Source organism: Protopterus annectens, chromosome 1.part1 (genome assembly GCF_019279795.1).
Source record: "Protopterus annectens isolate FY-2018-M chromosome 1.part1, PAN1.0, whole genome shotgun sequence".
Lineage (NCBI taxonomy): Eukaryota > Metazoa > Chordata > Ceratodontiformes > Protopteridae > Protopterus > Protopterus annectens.
Genome location: NC_056726.1, coordinates 522,470,580 through 522,490,499, shown reverse-complemented (window position 1 = coordinate 522,490,499; position 19,920 = coordinate 522,470,580). Strand labels below are relative to the sequence as shown.

The 19,920-nt window shown below is 42.2% G+C and overlaps 1 protein-coding gene across 1 annotated transcript in view; it reads left to right on the top strand.

Moving 5' to 3' along the window:
• MAP3K5 (mitogen-activated protein kinase kinase kinase 5) overlaps window positions 1–19,920 on the top strand; it is a 2,923,819-nt gene that overhangs the window by 808,208 nt on the left and 2,095,691 nt on the right. The window contains exon 3 of the mRNA XM_044087116.1: window positions 10,101–10,124. Within this exon, the coding sequence (XP_043943051.1) occupies window positions 10,101–10,124 (24 nt within the window). The remainder of the gene's footprint in view (window positions 1–10,100; window positions 10,125–19,920) is intronic.

Sequence of the window (19,920 nt, the reverse complement as noted above, 5' to 3'; positions counted from 1 at the left end):
CCATGTGGGACTTCACCAAACACCTTTACTTTTTTGCAGATGATAGTTTGGAAGAACTGCAAAAATGGGCTTTATGGGCTTCTGAAATAGAGAAGTGCTTAGAATGATTTGTTCACTTGTAATACACTGTGGTTAACCATACAGCTCCCTTTCTCTCACTGTGCCATCGCTGGATAGTGGTACCCCCTTAGTGTTGTATAGGGGAATAGTGAAAGATAAATTATCAAAGTAGGCATATATCCTTCAAGGATGGATTTTTTTTTTAAACAAGAAACATCTGTATTAAATTATCACATGAAATCATATAAATGAAAATAAAATATACCGACACAATCTCATTTGCAAACATTTTTCATTACAAGCCATGCCGACACAACTGTAGCTGCATATTTGTACTATATCCAGTCATTGTCAGTAAAATATTAAATAGTTCATTCAAATCATGTCTTATTTTAAACCTTGTACTATTCTGTATGTATTGATGCCACAAATCCCTTTTTTTGTATGTAATTTGCTCCTACCCTTTTCTCAAGATCTCAATTCCAGTTGTTTTATCTCTCTTATTATTTTCCCTACTACTAATAAAGTTGGTTTAGACTTTTGATTTCCATTTTGTAGTAATTGCTTTTTTGGCAGCAATCATAATTAGGCTAAACAAGGCCTGCATTACTATGTTTGGCAATTCTATCTGTGTCATAGCTAAAAAAAAAAATTCCTTAATTACATCAGTTTGCTCAGGCAGTATATCCAACAGAGCAGTCTGCAGGGAATCCTTAGTCTGCCATCTCATGACACTCGCAGAAAATATATTCCCAGTTGCCTCTTTCTTCTCCATCACACCACCTCCAACATTTGCTCTCTACCTGAGGAAAAATTCTTTGGAGTATAAAAATACCTTGTAAACACTTCTATGCAAAGATCCTAAATCTTTTGGACTTCATTGCATATTTGGGAGACATGCATGTATTCCCCATTGTTTCTTTGTGAATTGCTTATCTAGTCTCTCTTCCCAATCCTCCTCTGATTGATTCTTATAGTTAGCATGCAGTATTTTATATGCTGTACTAATTATTCCTTAATGGCAACTTCTGTTCTAGATTCTACTAAAAACTCTACCAGTGCTGGTCTTTTATTCAGGACCCCCTCTATTTCTTTCTCTTTGCCTATACTCTGTTAGCAGTCCTTTATAGGGAAGGTAATCTCAACCTGCAGTCCAAATAAATTATTTGTGTCTTCCCATTCTATTATGTTTCCATCTCTGGTTATTTGCTTCCAGTACTGTGGTTACTTTGCCAGTTTTCTCTGGTAAATTCCAGCCCCCCCCCCCTTGCCTGTTGTCTGTATCCCTAATCGCAGACACCCCTATCTGCAGAACCTCGTTTCTCCATTCCCGTATTGGCTTAATTCCCAGAATACTTTCTGCTACTTTGACTATAATAGTTTGTATAACTATTGATGTTAAGTTGTCATTCTCGCCTTCATTCTTGCTGGATGGGTTCGGAGCCGATCCTCGGCTCCGACTCTGCCTATACTATAGCTCGAGAGCTATTTTTACCGGCTCGAGGCAGCCCTATAACCCACAATACCATGCGCTAACTCCCCAGATCTAGTTTGCTGCTTCGCTGCGAGGTTGCCTTTTTTTACCGGCTCAGGTCAGTAAAGAGATTTTTTTTTATAGTACTATATTTCAGGTAGTTTCCCAAACAGATTTCCTATTTTAGGTCCCTATCGATTGTTTTATTCATTACAGCCCTTTTGTAGCCCTTCTTCCCTTCCTTTTAGTTAATTTTTATCATTGGGCCTAGGGCTTTACCTTAGTTTTCCCCACCCCTTACAGTGTCTGTGTGTGGTGTTTAGTCAGTTCCCTTAACTTTTTTCTAGTTATAAGTTGAGTGTGTGTGTGGACTGACTGTGATTACTGTGTTTGCTGTTGTAAGGACTATGTCCAAAGACGCTAAGGTCTCGGGATTCAAGAAGTGTGACTCGTGCTGTCAGAAAATGTCTCTGACAGACGGTCACACTTCTTGTGTCTACTGCTTAGGGCCTTTACACCTGCAGGACTCTTGTTCCGTCTGTCATGGGTTTAGTTCAAGAGTCCTGCAGGAGCGTTGTAATAAGCTCATCTTAAGGGGCTTATTAAAGCCTGATGACTCCCCGTCCAAGTCTGGCTCGGGGAAGTCTTCAAAAACTGCCAAACCCTCGGCTCCAGCTTCTGAGTCGAGGACTGGCGTAAGTGAGATGGCTCTGACATCGGTTCCAATCGGATCCGAGGCGGGCAAAGTAGTATCCGCTCCGAAACCTGCATCGGAGCCGACCCCAGTGCGCAAGCACTCTAGATCCCCCTCACTAGAATCCGTCCAGTCGACTCCGAGATCCACTCCTGTCGGAGTGGAGTCACTCATCTAGGTCATCCAGGCTTTCTGACCATGATATTGAGAGGGTGGTCAGTAGGCTCATAAAATCTCAGGCACTAGCCCAAATGCTCCAAAGCCCGTCTCACCAGACTGTGGCTCCTTCGGTACCGCTATCGATTCCTCCTCCAATTCACCTCTCGAGTTCGGAGCTGGAGTTTGTCGGAACTGTAACCTTGCCCACGTCGGAGCCGATACTTCCACCTTCGGCTCCGGTGTCGTTGGCTCCGACTTCTTCATTGGTTCCATCCGTGGAGAGGTCCAGGCGCTGGGACTTCATTGTCGGCTCCGAGGGGGCGAGTGGCCTCGGACCCTTGTCCGACCTCGCTCTCCCTCTTGGAGCTTCGGCTCTGGTTAGTTTGGCCCCGATATCATTCTCGGAGCCTTATCTGTCAGTGCCGGGAGTGGTTCGGGTCTCTTCGAAACCGGGACTGCCCTTGGTACCTGATAGAGGAGTCTTTGAGGTGATGAGGAGCATGCTGGACCCAGTGTCCACTCCAAGGTTAAGTTCTGCAGCTCCTCCCTCTACAGTGCCTGTTATGGTCTCTGGCCATCCTCCTGCATCTGACAGCAGAGATCCAAAGCGTAGGGTTACCCACTTTGGTTGTCTCCTCCTCTTCCGAGGCCTCCCCTGAAGCTTCAGGGGAACCTCCTAGGAAAAGAAAGTGCAAGAGGAAGCACATAGACTCCCCCGAGTCTGTCACATCGGACACCGACTTGGATGAGTCGGAGGGTTCCCCGAGATCCCCCTCTGAGGATGTCTCTTTTTCAGACATCCTAGAGATCCTGAGACAGAGGTGAAATTGGTCCACTCTCAAATCCTCCGAGGACGAGTCTGTTTACCTTGACACTTTTGGATCTCGCCCTTCCACCTCCTGGGCGTCTCCCCCTTTCGACCCACTAATGGAGGGTAGTGGCTAGAAAGGCGTGGGCAGCTCCTGATTCAATGGAACCTACCCCTAGGAGGCTCTCTAAATTTATTTCTGCTCCAGAGGACAAATCCTTTCTCACCAAAGGTGTTTCAGTTGATGCTATGGTGGTAGCAGCAGCCATTAAGAAGGAATTGGCTGATCCTTCTGTACCTGTTCATCCTCCTAACTAAGAGTCCAGGACCATGGACAGGTATGGTAAGTGGACATTTGCTTCAGCGACCTTTACTATGCGATCGCTGAACTATTTGTCATTTCACCCGCCTTGAGAGACTTGCTCAAAGAACTGGGTGAAACTGTACAGGATCCTTCTGCTGCGGGGTAACAGGACAAGATGAACTCCCAGCTGGCCACCCTGAATTCCATTGTTAACTCCTCCATGCGGCTTATCTCCTACGTAGCCAATGGAGCGAGTAGGGCCGCAGGCACAGGTGTTGCGTTGAGATGTCACGCTTGGATGCGACTCTGTAACTTTGCCGATCCCTTCAAGGCGTCCTTCAACACCTCCTTTGATGGTTCAGAATTGTTTGGACCTCAGGTGAAGAATACCCTCACCAGATGCGAGCAAGATGGTAAGACTCTCTCTGCCGTGGGAGTCCATTTTTCCACACCTTCTAGACCTTATCCTAAGGGACAGAGGTGTGGAAAGATGTGGTTCCGCAAACCACAGGGAGTCGCGCCTGCTGCATGTGGTGAATTTCCCCCCAGAGGCAGAGGGGGGAGCAATAACAGATGCCATCCCAGGGGCAGAGGGGGTCCACAGAACCAGGGTTCCAGGGAATCCTTCCCTGACCAACCCTTTCAGCATCCCTGAGAAGCTGCCCGACTGTCTGCCTTCGGAGGCAGTCGGGGGAAGATTATCTCTGTACCCGGAAGCCTGGCAATCCTTCTCCCAAGACAAATGGGTACAGAAGATCATATCCGGGGGTTACAAAATTCCCTTCACTTCCCCTCCGGTACAACCGTCAAGACCCCTAAAAGACGTACCACCCACACAAAGGGGTCAGGCACAGCTAGAAATAAAAAAGCTGTTAAAAAAAAAAGAGTCATCCAGGCAGTCCCAGCAGATCAGCTAGGATCCGGAATCTACTCCAGATTCTTTTTGGTACCAAAAAAGACAGGAGACTGGAGACCCATTTTGGACCTCAGCAGATTGAACAACTCTGTACAAAAGACAAAATTTTGGATGGTAACACTGCAGTCCATTCTACCCTTTTTGGGCGGAGATAACTGGATGTGCTAGTTAGACCTCCAGGATGCATACTATCATATAAAGATACACAGGCGCTCCAGGAGGTTTCTCCACTTCCGGCTGGGAGCCAGTCATTATCAATTCAGAACCCTGCCCTTTGGTCTCACCACAGCCCCCCGGGTGTTCACCAAATGCTTGGCAGTGGTCATGGCTCACCTGAGACAAAAAGGATTCCAGGTGTTTCCATATCTAGACAACTGGCTCATTTCCGCTACCACCAAGCAGCATCTTATAATGGCCAGGGATTACACTATTCAACTTTGCAACAATCTAGGTATCTCTCTAAATTTTGCAAAATCCTCCTTGTCGCCTTGTCAATGTATAAACTTTATAGGCGCCGTGTTAAACACCACAAAAATGTCTGCAACATTACCACCTCAGAGAGTGACAGACATACGGTGGAATGTTCAGTTCCTGTTTCAGTCCAACAGAGTTAAAGTCAAGCTAGTATTGAAAGCATTAGGCCTCATGGCAGCGGCGATCCTTCTACTCCCATTAGCCCGCTTCCACATGAGGATCCTTCAGTGGATGCTGTTTTCTCAGTGGTCCTTTCAACAGCTCCCAATGACTCACAACATCTTGATAACCCCATCATGCAAGAATCATCTTTCCTGGTGGATGGTTTCCCCTCTGCTTTTTCAGGGCAGACCCTTTGTTCCCCCTCCCAGTTGCCACGGTGACAACGGATGCCTCCCTGATCGGGTGGGGGGGCACTATCAGGGCAGGACGGTCCAGGGCACATGGCAACAATTAGAATGCCACCTGCACATAAATATCCTGGAGATGAGGGCGGTGCTTTTAACGTTGCAAGCCCTTCAGAGCTCTCTTCCCACAGGGACTATAACAATTCAAACTGACAATATGTCTGTGGTGTGGTACATAAACAAGCAGGGTGGAATAAAGTCCTACCCCCTATGTCGAGAAGCACTCAGAATTTGGCAATGGTCGATTTCCTCTCAACGGTTTCTGATAGCAACGCACATCCCCGGGAAGTCCAACGTCATAGCGGACAGATTGAGCAGAACTATTCTCTAAATCAAGCGGTAGCAGACAGAATATTTCAGAAGTGGGGCCAGCCTTGCTGCGATCCTTTCGCAACTCCTCAAAACCGCAAGTGCCTCGACTTCTTCATACTCTTTCCTCTACCAGGCCATCCCCCCAGAGACGCTCTTGTTCACGATTGGCCCCAGGGTCTTCTATATGCTTTTCCTTCCTTACCGTTGATCCCGTAATTAATTCAGAAAGCAACCGCATTGAGATCCAGAATGATCCTCATTGCTCCGTTTTGGCCTCGATAAGTATGGTTTCCGTTCCTGCACAGTTACCTACTGGAACAGCCTTGGCAACTGGAACCCCTTCCGGATCTGTTGACCCATCTTACGGGCAAGCTGCATCAGTCTCTTCATTCCCTCAACCTCACAGCTTGGTTGCTCCACTTCCAGCCATAGCCAGGCTTCCCCTTATTTCTCCTCCTGTCCGTGATATCATTCTGGCTTCCCATAAATCCAATACTAGGAAGACGTATGCGAGTAAATGGAAGCGTTTTTCGCTCTGGGCACAAGCTAGGTCCTTAGATCCTTTCCATGCACCCATTCATAAGGTTCTAGACTTTCTGGCGGAGCTCTTTCATTCAGGGTCATCGTTAGCCACTATCAGAGTACAATTAGCGGCCATTGCTAATTTTCATGTGGGGCTCTCAGAAGCAAATATGTCCCACAAACTCTGTAAAGCCTTTCTCAAGGGCATCTTTTTGCTTAGACCTCCAGTTAAGGATCCGCCCCCACAATGGGATTTGAATTTGGTTCTAACGTCATTGATTCTGCCTCCCTTTGAACCCGCAGCCTCTTGCTGCCTCAAGCTTCTTTCTTGGAAAACTCTGGTTTTAGTAGCCATAACATCTGCCAGAAGGGTATTTGAACTTCAAGCCTTGTCTGTCCGTCCCCCTTATTTGGTTTTTCATAAAGACAGGGTAACTCTTAGAACAAATCCTTCCTTCCTACCGAAAGTGTCCTCTGAAGCAAATCTAAACCACTCTATTGACTTGCCTGTCTTCTTCCCAGACTATTCCAACAGGGCTGAACAGAAATTACATTCATTGGATGTTCATCGCCAACTATGGTATTATCTAGACAGGACAAAACAACTCAGAAAGTCAGACCAGCTCTTTCTCTCTTATGCTGAAGGGAAGAAAGGGCTTCCAGTATCAAAGGTTACTCTTTCCAGATGGTTGACATCCATTATTACCTTTGTCTATGAGTTGAGACACAGGCAACTTCTGTCTAGGCCTAAGGCTCATTCAGCTAGGGCACTATCAACATCAACGGCCTTTCAAGCAAGGTTACCATTAGATGCCATATGTGCAGCAGCTACATGGGCTTTCCAACATACCTTTATTGCCCATTACAAACTTGATATAGCCTCCAGAAATAGAGCTGGCTTTGGTTCCACCGTACTCAGGAGTCTGTTCCATTGAACCACCCAGGACTAAGGTGCTAGGGACGCTGTCCCATCCAGCAAGAATGAAGGCGAGAATGACAACTTAACATTAAGAAGTTGTTCTTACCATAATGTTCCATTTTAGTTGTCTTCTTCTCACCTTCTTTCTTGCGTCCCTCCCTCCTGCCCCCCTAGCCTGGACAGACTTGAAGGTCTCCGAGTCCTTCCATTTCATGAGTTACAATATGTTACGGTTTCCCCGTATCTTTAGTGTTACTAGCAGGCAGTCTGTACTTGGAAATGAGGATTATAATAATAAATTTATACTATGTGTTGGCTACCAAACGAGATCTGGGGAGTTAGCGCATGGTATTGTGGGTTATAGGGCTGCCTCGAGCCGGTAAAAATAGCTCTCGAGCTATAGTATAGGCTGAGTCGGAGCCGAGGATTGGCTCCGAACCCATCCAGCAAGAAAGAAGGCGAGAAGACAACTAACATGGAATGTTATGGTAAGAACATAACTTCTTATTGTTCTCCTTAAAGGCCTGCACCCAAAATCCCAGTTTCTCCTTGTTTCTTGAGCTTTCCTTCTGTTTCATCATCTCTTTCCACTTAGAATTATAGTTTTCTGCTTGTGCCATATTTAGGAACCTTAACTGAGTTGCTCTGAAATACCCCTTCAAATCAGGTAATCCCAATCCGCCTTGTACTATTGGAAGAATAAGTTAATCCCAATTGACTCTTGCAGTCTTCCCTTCCCTTCCCTTCCCTGATAAAATCCCTCAGCTCTTTATTAATTGCTGTCTACAAATTCTCTTCTGGTTGATAAAAATGTCTGACCTGTGTGTAAGACTAAAGGGACGACTAAAAACATTTTAATTGTTTGTATCTTACTATCAATAGCCATCTAACACAGCTTCCATTTTCTCAGTTTTTATATTATCTTTTGTTTAGTCTCTTTCCACGTATCCTTAGCTGCCACACCATAATCATTTTTAGTCCATACTCCTAAATGCTTCATTTTATCATGACCCCATAAATATGGATAAATGATGGATGGGTTACAGGGTGTGGAGTAATGCTGAAATGATGGTTAGCCTTTTTAGGTTTCTTTAAGTGCATGTGAACTGGATTATACTTAATACTTTTTTTTTTTTTTTTTTTTTTTTTTGCAGAGAGCTTGCCCCCCTTCACTTTTCATTACAGGAGGTTTGTCTTATAAATTTTACTACTTATACAGTTTGACTTGAGCATCACTGTAGCTCAGAAAGAAACCTTCAATTAAATCAAAACTGTGTCATGCCTCCCCACCAAAAAACAAAAAGAAAAAAAAAAGAAAATGTCATAGCCCCTTGTTCTGTTGACCACTGTGATAAAACCCTAACTACACCCCAGATAACCTGAGTTCAGTTAGCAGCACTGCAAGAGGGAGGGGCCAGGTGTGAAAGGGTGGAAATGAGTGGCTGATGCTAGCTTGTCCATACTCTGGGAGGAAGGACTAGTGGTTATTGGTCACTGGCTGCACTCGCATCCAGCAGTCATAGGCTTTGCTGGCAGTGGTACAACATACAACTGAAGGGTATGTGCTTAGTTTACCAAGCTAAATGCAGTGGCCATCATTAAGTATGTGGGGAGAATCCCCAAGGTATAGGGAATTGTATACGCTGATGATGTCGGTGCTCATTTCCATCATCTGTGGGAGGTGCTAAAGCCTCTAGAAATGTCCTCAAAACCCACCTCAAGGATATGGTCAGGAGCAAAAAGCACCTTCATAGCTTCTTGGATGACAGCTCCAGCTTGTCTGTTCTCACCTCTCAGTGCTGGGGACTCCCTAGTGCAGGGGGAACGTTTTGGATCAAGACCAGTTGAAAGGAGACTGATGATTAGCAGATCTGGAGGAAAAACATACAGGAAAAATATGCCCTGTGGTAAGAAGAATATAAATCTACCTTGTACTATTGCAACTACGACTGGAATTTATTTCACATGTGGACTGTGTATGGTGTTGTACCCGCGGTGGTGCTGCGGTAGCGTTGTCACCTCACAGTAAGACGCTGTCCGGTTCGATTCTCAGCTAGGGTGTCATCTGCATGGAGACATGCGTGAATGGGCATACCTTCGTTGAAGGTTGTGCGTCAGGGCTGGTAACTCTGCATGTAAAAATCAACTACCAATCATTAGTGGGCTGGAGTTCCGCTGTGGCGACCCCTAACTGGGAAAAGCAGAAAGACACAAACTGTGTATGGTGTTATGGTATGATCTCAGTATTCCGCATAGTATAAATGTAAACATTATCTCTGAACTTAAGCATCACTATTATATTTACTTCACTTTTCCGTGATGTGATATTTCTTCTAAAGTAATGCGAACGTCATGCTTTGTAATCACTGCGCGATTTGTTTTGCTAGGTAAAGTTGTCATAGCTTAAAGGAGTACCTAGGCTCAGTTTACTTCTGTTAAATAAAGTATTAAGACATATTTCCACATTTTGCCAGTATGAGATGTCTTTTATCACTTGGCTTTCTCTTGTATTGTTACCTTTGCCCTAAATCTATGCTTACTTCCTCCATTTCCTTTTGAAGCTGTCATGGTCTCTTGCTTTTCTGGTTGGACTTGCTTACTATCATTTATATACAAATATGTCTGATTTATTTAGAATTTTCCATTAACATTTTCTTGATTCCTTTTTCATAATTAAAGTTCCTTCAATATGAACCTTTCTGATTTCTTTCGGGTACTTGGATGCCCATGCTGTGTTTCTTTTTTTGGTTTGCTTCAGTACAGGACTTGGCGTTGTTGCAATTACAAATATTCTTATCTAATGTTGTTAAGATGTGTTTTCTTTAGTAAGTCTCTGTATATGGATGTGATATGTAATAGAGCTGTGTTCACAGGAAATTTTGGAAACAGTAATATACAGACTTGAGTACCAGAATGTAAAAAAGAAAGAGAAAACAATGTGTGTACATATTCACATGAGTGATGTGCATCTGTTGTAGCCTCTAGCTATGACTTTATTGGATTTTGAATGTGCTTGTCACCTGTTTTATGTTTCTTCTTTTTTCCCTATAGGAAATCATCTGTCAGAAGAATACTGTAAGTATGCCTGCAATTTAAAATGTTCACTATATTCTTTCCATGGAGAACAAGCATACATGTCTGCCTTCCTTCAGAAATAATAGTTGTACTTCAGTTATTTCCTATGAGAAAACATTTTGTGCCAATATCTTACTTTGCCATTCTGTTTTTATTGGCAGTATTCCCAGTAGCAAGATTTGAGTTTTGTGATTTCTGTTTATCATCACTGATATTAAAAAGGACATAAAGTTCTGAAATAGTCTCAGTTCTTATTTGCTTTCCAGTCTTACCACTTGCTCTGAAATATCCTGACTTTCTGTTTGCTTCCCTCTGTTACCGTTTGAATTATTTAAGAATGTGCAATTTCTTTGTATGTGTAGAAATGATGGCTTCTATAAATCTTGAAGTTACCATTAAGCAAACAGTTTAATTTGTAGATGTGATTGTATGCATTTTAAAATTATACACATAGATTTTTCTGATAAACCCAGGAAGAAAGTCCAAGGATTTGTTTTTTGCACTGAAAAGACTGCTGCTTCAAATTACAGTTTCACTTTTTAAATTTGAGTACAATTTTTGTCTTTCTTTCTCTAATATTAAACGATCTGTTATTTTTGAAGTCTGTGCTTTATACTTTTTGACTTGGATGTAAAGCAAATGTTAGACAAATTACTTGAGTGTGAATGTGGTGAAATGGATGTAGAATGCAATGTACTAGATACAATGACTTCATCCTGCAAGATAACTGATTCAGATGGAACCAAATGTATACCATGTGACCCTTCTGTTGGTGCCTAAACATTTCTTTTCTCTGGTGCACCAGGCTGTGGGACTAGATAGTTGCATGAATTTGCTGATGTTGGATACAGAGATGAAGCAACCTCTTCTGTCTGCTTCTGCACTGCTGTCTCACTTGTGTTCTTTACACTTCTTTCCACCAAGATGCATAACACTATTATCAGATAATATGCTGGCATATCGCGTTGTGTAAGAAAAGAGGTTGATATACTGCTAAGGGACTGGATACACTTGTGTTGCAGTTTGCAAGTACTAAGCGTTTGTCTTGTAATCACATCTCTGCAGTAGGTTTTGGGCCTCTGCTGTGATGATTGATGTTTTGCAAGAGCAGTGAGTTGCGGGAACAGTCCTAACTTATGCTGCTTAACAGGGATCAGTTTTCAGAATTATTTTGTAATATGAAAAGTTAACCATAAATAGTATTTAAGTTTTGCTCTTTTAGCACAAGAAGTTATACTTTAGTGATAATAGAAGAGAAAACTGGCTACTTTACGGAGTCATTGGGAAAAACTGTGTTCATCTGGTTGACTTCATAAAGCCACTGATCGAAAGCTCATAGTATGTTGAAACTCAGAAGTCTTCTAAGATTGGGAGTAGTACATGGTTTTTACCTGAGGAACTGCAACATTGAATTAGCATATATAAGTAACTGAATGTGAGGTAGGCAGAATGGGGCTTGTCCCTCTGAAAGAAATAAGGATATTTGTCTTTAGTATTTGTATTCTTGTTAAGTTTCCAGTCAGTGACTTAGTCAACTAGATAACAAGAAAAGGGAAAAATGACACCCTGAACAATTGCACTGAGGAAAGGTTTAAGGATTGCTTCACATTACTGGCTGCACTGGCAAAGAGAAGAGAACATAGCCACACTCACGCATGGTAAACATCAAGGAAAACACACAGATGTATGAAATACTTGATTAACGTTAAGCAGCATTGCAGAGTCTCACAATGTTTCTCAATATAATCAGCAAAGGCCAGAGACAGTAGACATGCATGTTTTTCTCTTTTTGGGTTATCAGCAAACCATAGTTTAATTTTGACCCAGAATGAAAGCACCAGTTTCTTCCCACATCCCATAGACATTATGTAGGAGAATTTATCTTCCAGATTTATTCCACATAGACCTTAGATTATCAAGATCCTTACCACTTGTGAATTTACTTTCCTGTATGTCTCTCCCACCTACCAGGATTGAGGATTGGATAGCAGGAGTGATACATTTGTCAATATATAGTGGAATGTGGTGTTTTTAGTTATCCCATTTCCATCGGTCAGTTCTGTTCTCAAGCTCTGTGTATTGAGCCCAACAGCAGGTCAGCCTACATTTTTGCCAAACCATACTTTGTCCAGGACCTTAGTCCCCACCTTATCAGTAATGTCATTTTCAACCTAGATGTCCTTGTGGTTATCAAGACTGCTACTGTGAATAGGGAATCCCCCACCCCTCAAAGAGCGTAAGCAGCCCTTAGAATGCTTGTTCTTCTCTTTTTTCCATTCCTCTAGCACCTGGGATAGTATCTGAGCCCTTGTTGCCAGCAGCTACTATGAAACCCACAGCCAGCTATTTTCCATCACATTGGCATCCTTCAAAGCTGTTAGTTTGAAATGGCTTTACACTGAATAAGCAGCATACAATATGCAGAGTAACTGGGGTTTCTTTATTTTAAAGTTTTTATATACACGTATTGTATTACATTCATAAAGGCAAAATCTTGAAAATAGTCTTTTTAGATATTGTCCTTTATTTCCAAATAATTCTCATAAATGTAATCATTTAATGACACTAGACTGTAGATAATTGAAAACAAATTGCATTTATATTTTTACGTTTCCATCATGTCATTTTCTATTCATACAGTTGTAACACAGGGCATGTAATAAACTTTATTTTTGCCTGCCAACCATGACTTCCCCTGTTAGCCAATTGACTTACTCATTCCCATTATTTGACAGCTCTGAGTGAGAGGAGTTATGACTAAGACAGCAATTCTGTTATTTTCCCCCAATTTTAACCACATCTGCAGCATAGGCTTGTTCATATCCAGGTGGTTGGTATGCAGTGAGTATTGCTGTGCATTGAGACACTCCATGCTTCTGGTTAGTGTCATAATTTGGCCTCGTCTCCCTGTAAACAAGCACCTATGAGTGATCCCTGGTCTCCACCATGATTTCTACCAGAGAGAGTGCTGTCACAAGCACTTGTAAAACCGCCCCCAAAAGAAAGCAGAATTGAGCCTTGTTGTTCCTCACCTGCCTCCTACCATGCCCCAGCCAGTAGTGGAACTCTGGTTGCCCAAGTCAGGGCCAGGGCTTAATCCTCTACGCCGTTGGATTTGGCATTTTGCAAACATTTAAAAATTTTTAACTGCCTTGCACTGCAGTTAAAATTCAGCAGTTTTGAATAGTGGCAGCTAAACATGATCCTGTTTTCTTTATTTTTTTCCCTGTGGTTGTGTTCACATTTTTTAATTGCTACTGTTGTTTAGAGTTTACAACAGTAGTGGAAAACACTGCATATCACTTGCTGCTGCCATGTGCACATTTTGTGCTCTTTAAGTTACATACTCTAAACAGTTCTAAACAGTTAAACCATGTGAAGCAAGACTGCTGTGTATTGTACATGTTGACTGCTGCACTCTTTACTTTGGTCTTGCATAATAATGTACTGCAGGAATGGTGAGAAGCAGAACTAGAAACATTTACATAGAGCCCGTCTGTTTTAATCTTCTGTTTCTTCTGCTGCCATATGAAGGTAAAAAACCATCCCCAGGAATCAATAACGCCTGCACTAAGTGTACACCGTTCTGTGTGAGCAGACAACACAGGCATAACTCACACCTTCTTCCTGCTAATTTTAGTTTCCTACTGATTTTCTTGCAGCTTTAAGTATTGACAGAGATGTGTAGATTACATGTATACTTACTTTACTTTCTGAGGGACTAGAAAGCATAAAAAATGTGGTAGGGATGTTCTTGAATACATATCCTGTACACTTAGTGTAGGTGTTATTGAATCTGGCCCCATATCTATAGGTCCAGTTAAGAAATACATTGCCGTGCAACAAGTTGGGTAAAGTCTTGATCTGCCAGTGTCCTATGGCTGTTAACAGTAGTTTTTTTGTGTGTGTTTTATATTTTCTAAGTCATTCACCTGACCTCCTGAGTCATGAGTTCTAAAGATACTTAATTTATATAGTAGTGAGAATCTTATAAGGATCCTTTCTTCTTCCTACCCAACATTTATTAGAGTAGTTATATACTAAATATATACAAAAGTTTTTTTCCCTACTGTCTGGCCTTAATTTATTAGTTGAAGGGTTTAATTCTTATCAAGTCTTACCTTTTTTGATTATTTTCCTTTTCTCTTATCTGTTATTTCCCCTTTTTGTTTTGTTTTGTTTACAGTAGTAGCCAAAGAATATTAGCCGGATTCCTTTCTTCTGCAGCTTCTGTTTCTGGTGAAGTGGGTGTAATTAGCAGTCAGTTCTGCATGAACTGTGTGTGTGTGTGTGTGTGTGTGTGTGTGTGTGTGTGTGTGTGTGTGTGTGTGTGTGTGTGTGTGTGTGCGCCAGGTTTTTGTGATATAAAAAAATGAGACGACAATAAATCATTTCAAAACTTTTCCCACCTTTAATTTGACCTATAAACCTGTACAATTCAAGTGAAAAACAAACCACTCTGTAAGGGAAAAAATAAAAAACATACAATACGCTGGTTGCATAAGTGTGCACACCCTTAAACTAATACTTTGTGTGTGCACACCCATAAACTAATACTTTGTTAAAGCACATTTTGATTTGATTACAGCATTTAGTCTTATTGGGTAGGAGTCTGTCAGCATGGCACATCTTGACTTGGCAATATTTGCCCACTCTTCCTTACAAAAATGCTCCAAATCTGTCAGAATGCGAGGGCATCTCTTGTGCACAGCCCTCTTCAGGTCACAGCACAGATTTTGTATTGGATTTAGGTCTGGGCTCTGGCTGGGCCATTCCAAAACTTTAATTTTCTTCTGGTGAAGCCATTCATTTGTTGATTTGGATGTATATTTGGGGTCATAGTCGTGTTGAAAGGTGAACTTCCTCTTTATCTGTAGCTTTCTAGCAGACGCCTGAAGGTTTCGGGCCAAAAGTGACTGGTATTTGGAACTGTTCATAATTCTCTCCACCTTGACTAAAGCCCCGGTTCCAACTGAAGAAAAGCAACCCCAAAGCATGATACTGCCACCACCATGCTTCACTGTGGGGATAGTGTTTTTTTGGTGATGTGAAGTGTTGTTTTTGCACCAAACGTACCTGTTGGAATTGTGGCCAGAAAGTTCAACCTTGGTCTCATCAGACCATAACACATTTTCCCACACGCTTTTGGGAGTCTTGATGTATTGTTTTGGAAATTTTAGCTAGGCCTGGATGTTTTTCTGTGCAAGAAAAGGCTTACGTCTTGCACCGTACCCCATAGTGTAGACATATGGAGAATATGGGAGATTGTTGTGACGTAGTACACAACCACTACTTGCCAGAAATTCCTGCAGCTCCTTCAGTGTTGCTATAGGTCTCTGGGCAGCCACCCTGACCAGTTTTCGTCTTGTCTTTTCATCAATTTTGGAGAGATGCCCAGTTCTTTGCAGCGTCATTGTTGTCCCATATGTTCTCCACTTTTTGATGACTGTCTTCTCTGTGCTCCATGGTATATCCAATGGTGTGGACATGTTTTTGTACCCTTCTCCAGACTGATAGCTTTCAACATTGAGATCCCTTTGGTGCTCTGTAAGCTCTCTGCGAACCATGGCTTTTGCTGTAACAGGCAACTGAGTAAATGCCAGGAAAATCCTACTAGGGCAGCTGAACTTTATTTGAGGTTAATCAGGGTCTCTCTAATTGATGGCAGGTATGTACCCAAGAGACTGAATGTTGTAATTAAATCAAAAGGTGCTTCAACAAAATATTAGTTTAAGGGTGTGCACACTTGGGCAACCAGCGTATTTTACGTTTTTTATTTTTTATATTTTTTTCCCCTAACAGATATTTGTTTTTCAATTGAATTGTACAGGTTATAGATCATATTAAATGTGGGGAACGTTTTGAAATGATATATTGTGGTCTCATTTTTTTATATCACAGCAACCTGGCATTTTAACAGGGGTGTGTACACTGTATGTATATTATATATATATATATATATATATATATATATATATATATATATATATATATATATATATATATATAAGGCTAGTTAGAGATGGAATTAGATTAATAAGGAAAAATTAAGATTTTGTAAAAGGCAGGTGAGATAGGGAGTATGTAATTGGAGTCTTGTATACCAAATAAATAATATGAACCAATTTCAGAGGAATAGATATTATAATTTTCTGTCTGCTTGCACTCTCACATTACACTAAACTTATTGTATACCATTTGGCAGCAATTATCAAAGAAAAATATGAACACTTGACAAAAGTTAAGTGGAGGGCAACCTCTCCCTTCCCTGTTCCTTCTGTTGGCTGAACAGTACTTCAGTAGTAATGTTTACAGCCCTGCTCCATGTGCAGGACACATTTAAGATCTGTTGTTAGCGCTGTACCTTCAGTAGCATGCAGAAGAACTAAATTCCTCAGGCATAGAATGATTCATTTGTACAGTGTAAAATCTGACCACCCATCCTTTGCACTTTTATTTAAGGGACTGCAGTATTTGTTGCATTTTTTTCCCCCCAAAGATTGTGTATATGAGCAAGCCATCAAGAACATTTTGTCCTTTCATATCCTTTGACTTCTTGCTGGATCAGGTAGAAACATTTTGGCAGTCTGCAGAGCATTAAGACTGTACACTAACAATGAGGTTGTCTTTCACAGACCAGTTATTAGATGACTGTTAGCTACTGCCTGCTGCTTTAAACTGAGGTAAGAAATCAAAAGTAAGTTTAAGAGGTACATTGATTTAACATCACAGTCCCTACCACTCATCCTTTTCTTGGAGCAGTGTTGCTTTTCTGTATGCTTTATTGGCAGCCATCAGGAATTTCATGTTTAACAGCAAGAGCATGTTATTATTAGGTCTCGCAGGAAAGCATTTGGTCACCTAATGGTTGGGCAAGTACCTAGTAGTGAGAAAGCAGCACACTTTCGATGACTAGAATGGTTAACCTTTAGAGAGGGGAGCAGCAGAGCACCAAGATTAGTAGTTCTGACTAGTTTTCTTTAAAGAGTTTTTCATCTCTGTATACCCATGGGTGTTAACTATTTTGACTGGTGCATCAGACAAAATCCTTATAGGATTTATTGTGGGTGAACTTCAGTGCTTCTGATCTCATGTACGACCAGTTGGATTTACTCAGAGTGGTGCTGTTCTTTTCTCTATATTGAGGATGTCAGCAGGAAGCTTTGCTGTAAAGGAGAGGACAAGCCCACACTGTCTTCATTCTTTTTTTCTGTAAACCGTGAATGATGACTTCTGTTTATATCCATCTGTCGCAAGAGTATTACATGTCATTAGAGAAGGGAAGGGGTGCTTTGCTAGTAAACATTGATATTGTTGTTGTGCTTTTTTTAAGACCTGAAACCTGAGCTTAAAACCTGAGCTTTGGCCGGCTAAGATCTAGCTGTATTCAACTGGACGTATAAGAGAATTTAAGTACCTTTTATCTGCACTTTTTTCAAATAATACAGCATTTTAATTGATTTATTTGTGTTGCATTGAATATTAACTGAACTGGAAGTTTTGACTGTTTGTTTTTTCAGTTAGTTCACCACGCACCTTCCCTGGTTTTGTTTGGGTGTTAATCTTGGTGGCTTTGAAACTGTCCGCCCCTCTTGTAAATTTGTGTTTGGATACTCCTTGGCCCATCTCATTTGCTCACTCAACTGAGTGCAGGGAGATCATATTCTGATTTCAGGCTCTCCTACTGTGTACAAAGAGAGCATCTGGGAAAGAAAAAAATGTTAAGCTTGTTTCCTGCCTTTCCTGTAAGTGGTCTAGCCTGTTTGTAGGCTTCTCAGCCCCCAAGTCTTTCTGTTTTGGAGGGAAGCCTTCTAGCTTAATTTTGTTTCTTAGAACTAGTTTCAGCACTCAAATCTGTTTCTTTGAACTCAGCACTTGTTCAGAACTCGCTGTAATCACTAAATAACCTGCAAATTACTACAGCACTCAACTTTCCTCACTTGTCTACAGGAAAGCAGTTTTTAGTACTTAATAAACACATATCCTGGCATTTCTAAGGGTCAGCTTCCAATGATTTCTCCTGTCTACCTGATGTATCTGGGCATCTTGGGGCAATGCAGCAATTGCCACATGTACACAGACAAACCCTCTCCTCCTACCACCTAACACTACAACTGTGAGAGATGCACTTATGTAGCCAAACTGGAAGCAAAGCTCTTTTCACCCAAGACTGGACTAGACAGTCAAGAGGAGAAGGTAAACACTTGCACCACACCACACCACACTCATCACATAGTCACTCAAAACCTACACCACCAAAACACACACACAGAAACACAAAACACACACCTACATTCGCCGAGGCTCTCAACAAAAACCTGCCCAAGCATCAGGGACCTCCAAAGCAGAAACGCAAGCAAACTCCACCCCCCAACACAACCCAAATGACAAATAGCCCACAAACTCAGTGTGCCACTCAACCACAGCCCATAAGGCATAACAACGTACCCAACACTCTAGTCATAGCTGACTCTATATTCAAGCACACTGATGTTCCACTCACCAGGCTAAACAAGGAGAAAGTTGCTGTCAGCTGCCTGTCAGGTGCCAGGATCCGCCACATAATGCACGCACTCAGGTCACTCCACAAGTACAAATATGACACTGTCCATTGTCCATGTTTGGTGTGAATGACCTGAGACGTACCTCCCTGGACTACATGAAAAGAGACATGGAGGAGCTCTCCGATCTTGCAACCCAGGCAGGTAAGATCCTAGCCCTGATTAGCCCTGTTCCTGCCATCACCGAGAAGGATACCACAGTACAAGGACAAATGATTGACTTCAACAATTGGCTAAGCTTCTGGTGTCATTCTAAGGGGATCCAGTATTTGTCTGCCTGAGACGACATGATCGACAGACCACAGTGCTTTGCCAGAGATGGCCTGCACCTGTCACCCTTGGGATTCCGGATACTGGCTAAGGCTCTTGCCACCCCTATAGTGCCTTTTTAGGCAAGGTTCAAATGACAAATTCACCACCGTAACGGGTACAAGCAAGCAAAATCTGAGGGTAATGCTACTCCATGCTAGAAGGCTAAACCTCAAAATGCACTCACTCGAGGCACTCCTTAAAATGGAGAACATAGACATCTGTGCAGTGACAGAGACCTGGTTCAAAGCTCCAGAGAACACCCCTGCGTTACCAGGCTATAATTCATACCACACCTTTTGGCCACCTAACCCGGAACAAAGCACTAAAGGTGGAGGCGTGTCCATATTCATTAAGGATATCCACACTTCCAGGCTAGTTCCACAGCATAATGCAGCCGAGATTATCCAAGTGCAACTAACTCTGGGCAAGAGCGCAATCCAAATTGCAGCTTGCTACAGACCCCCCACTATGCCCCAGGATTCCCACTCCTCATTTCTTGATACACTGGAAAGTATTAAGGTACAACTCAACACCCCTAATAATGGGCAATTTCAACTACTCCACCATTAACTGGGAAAACTACTTTTATACCAACTCTTTTGCTCAACGTTTTCTGGAATTCATAAATTCCAACACCTTGGATCAACTTATTCACACCCCCACCAGGGGCAGCAATATCCTAGACTTGGTCATTACCAACATAGGCAACCGGTGGTCCACACCAGAGGTCAATTCCTCGTTGGCCAGATTTAAGCACAAGCTAATCACCCTAGATATCCACATCCCTCCCCCACCTCCAATTAGGGAAACCACCGTAAAAAAACTTCTCCAAAGCCAACTTCACACTTCTTAAGACAGAAGTGGCAAACTTCAAGACACCCATGCAGACAGACAATGAGGTACGACTGCTGAATCCTACACAA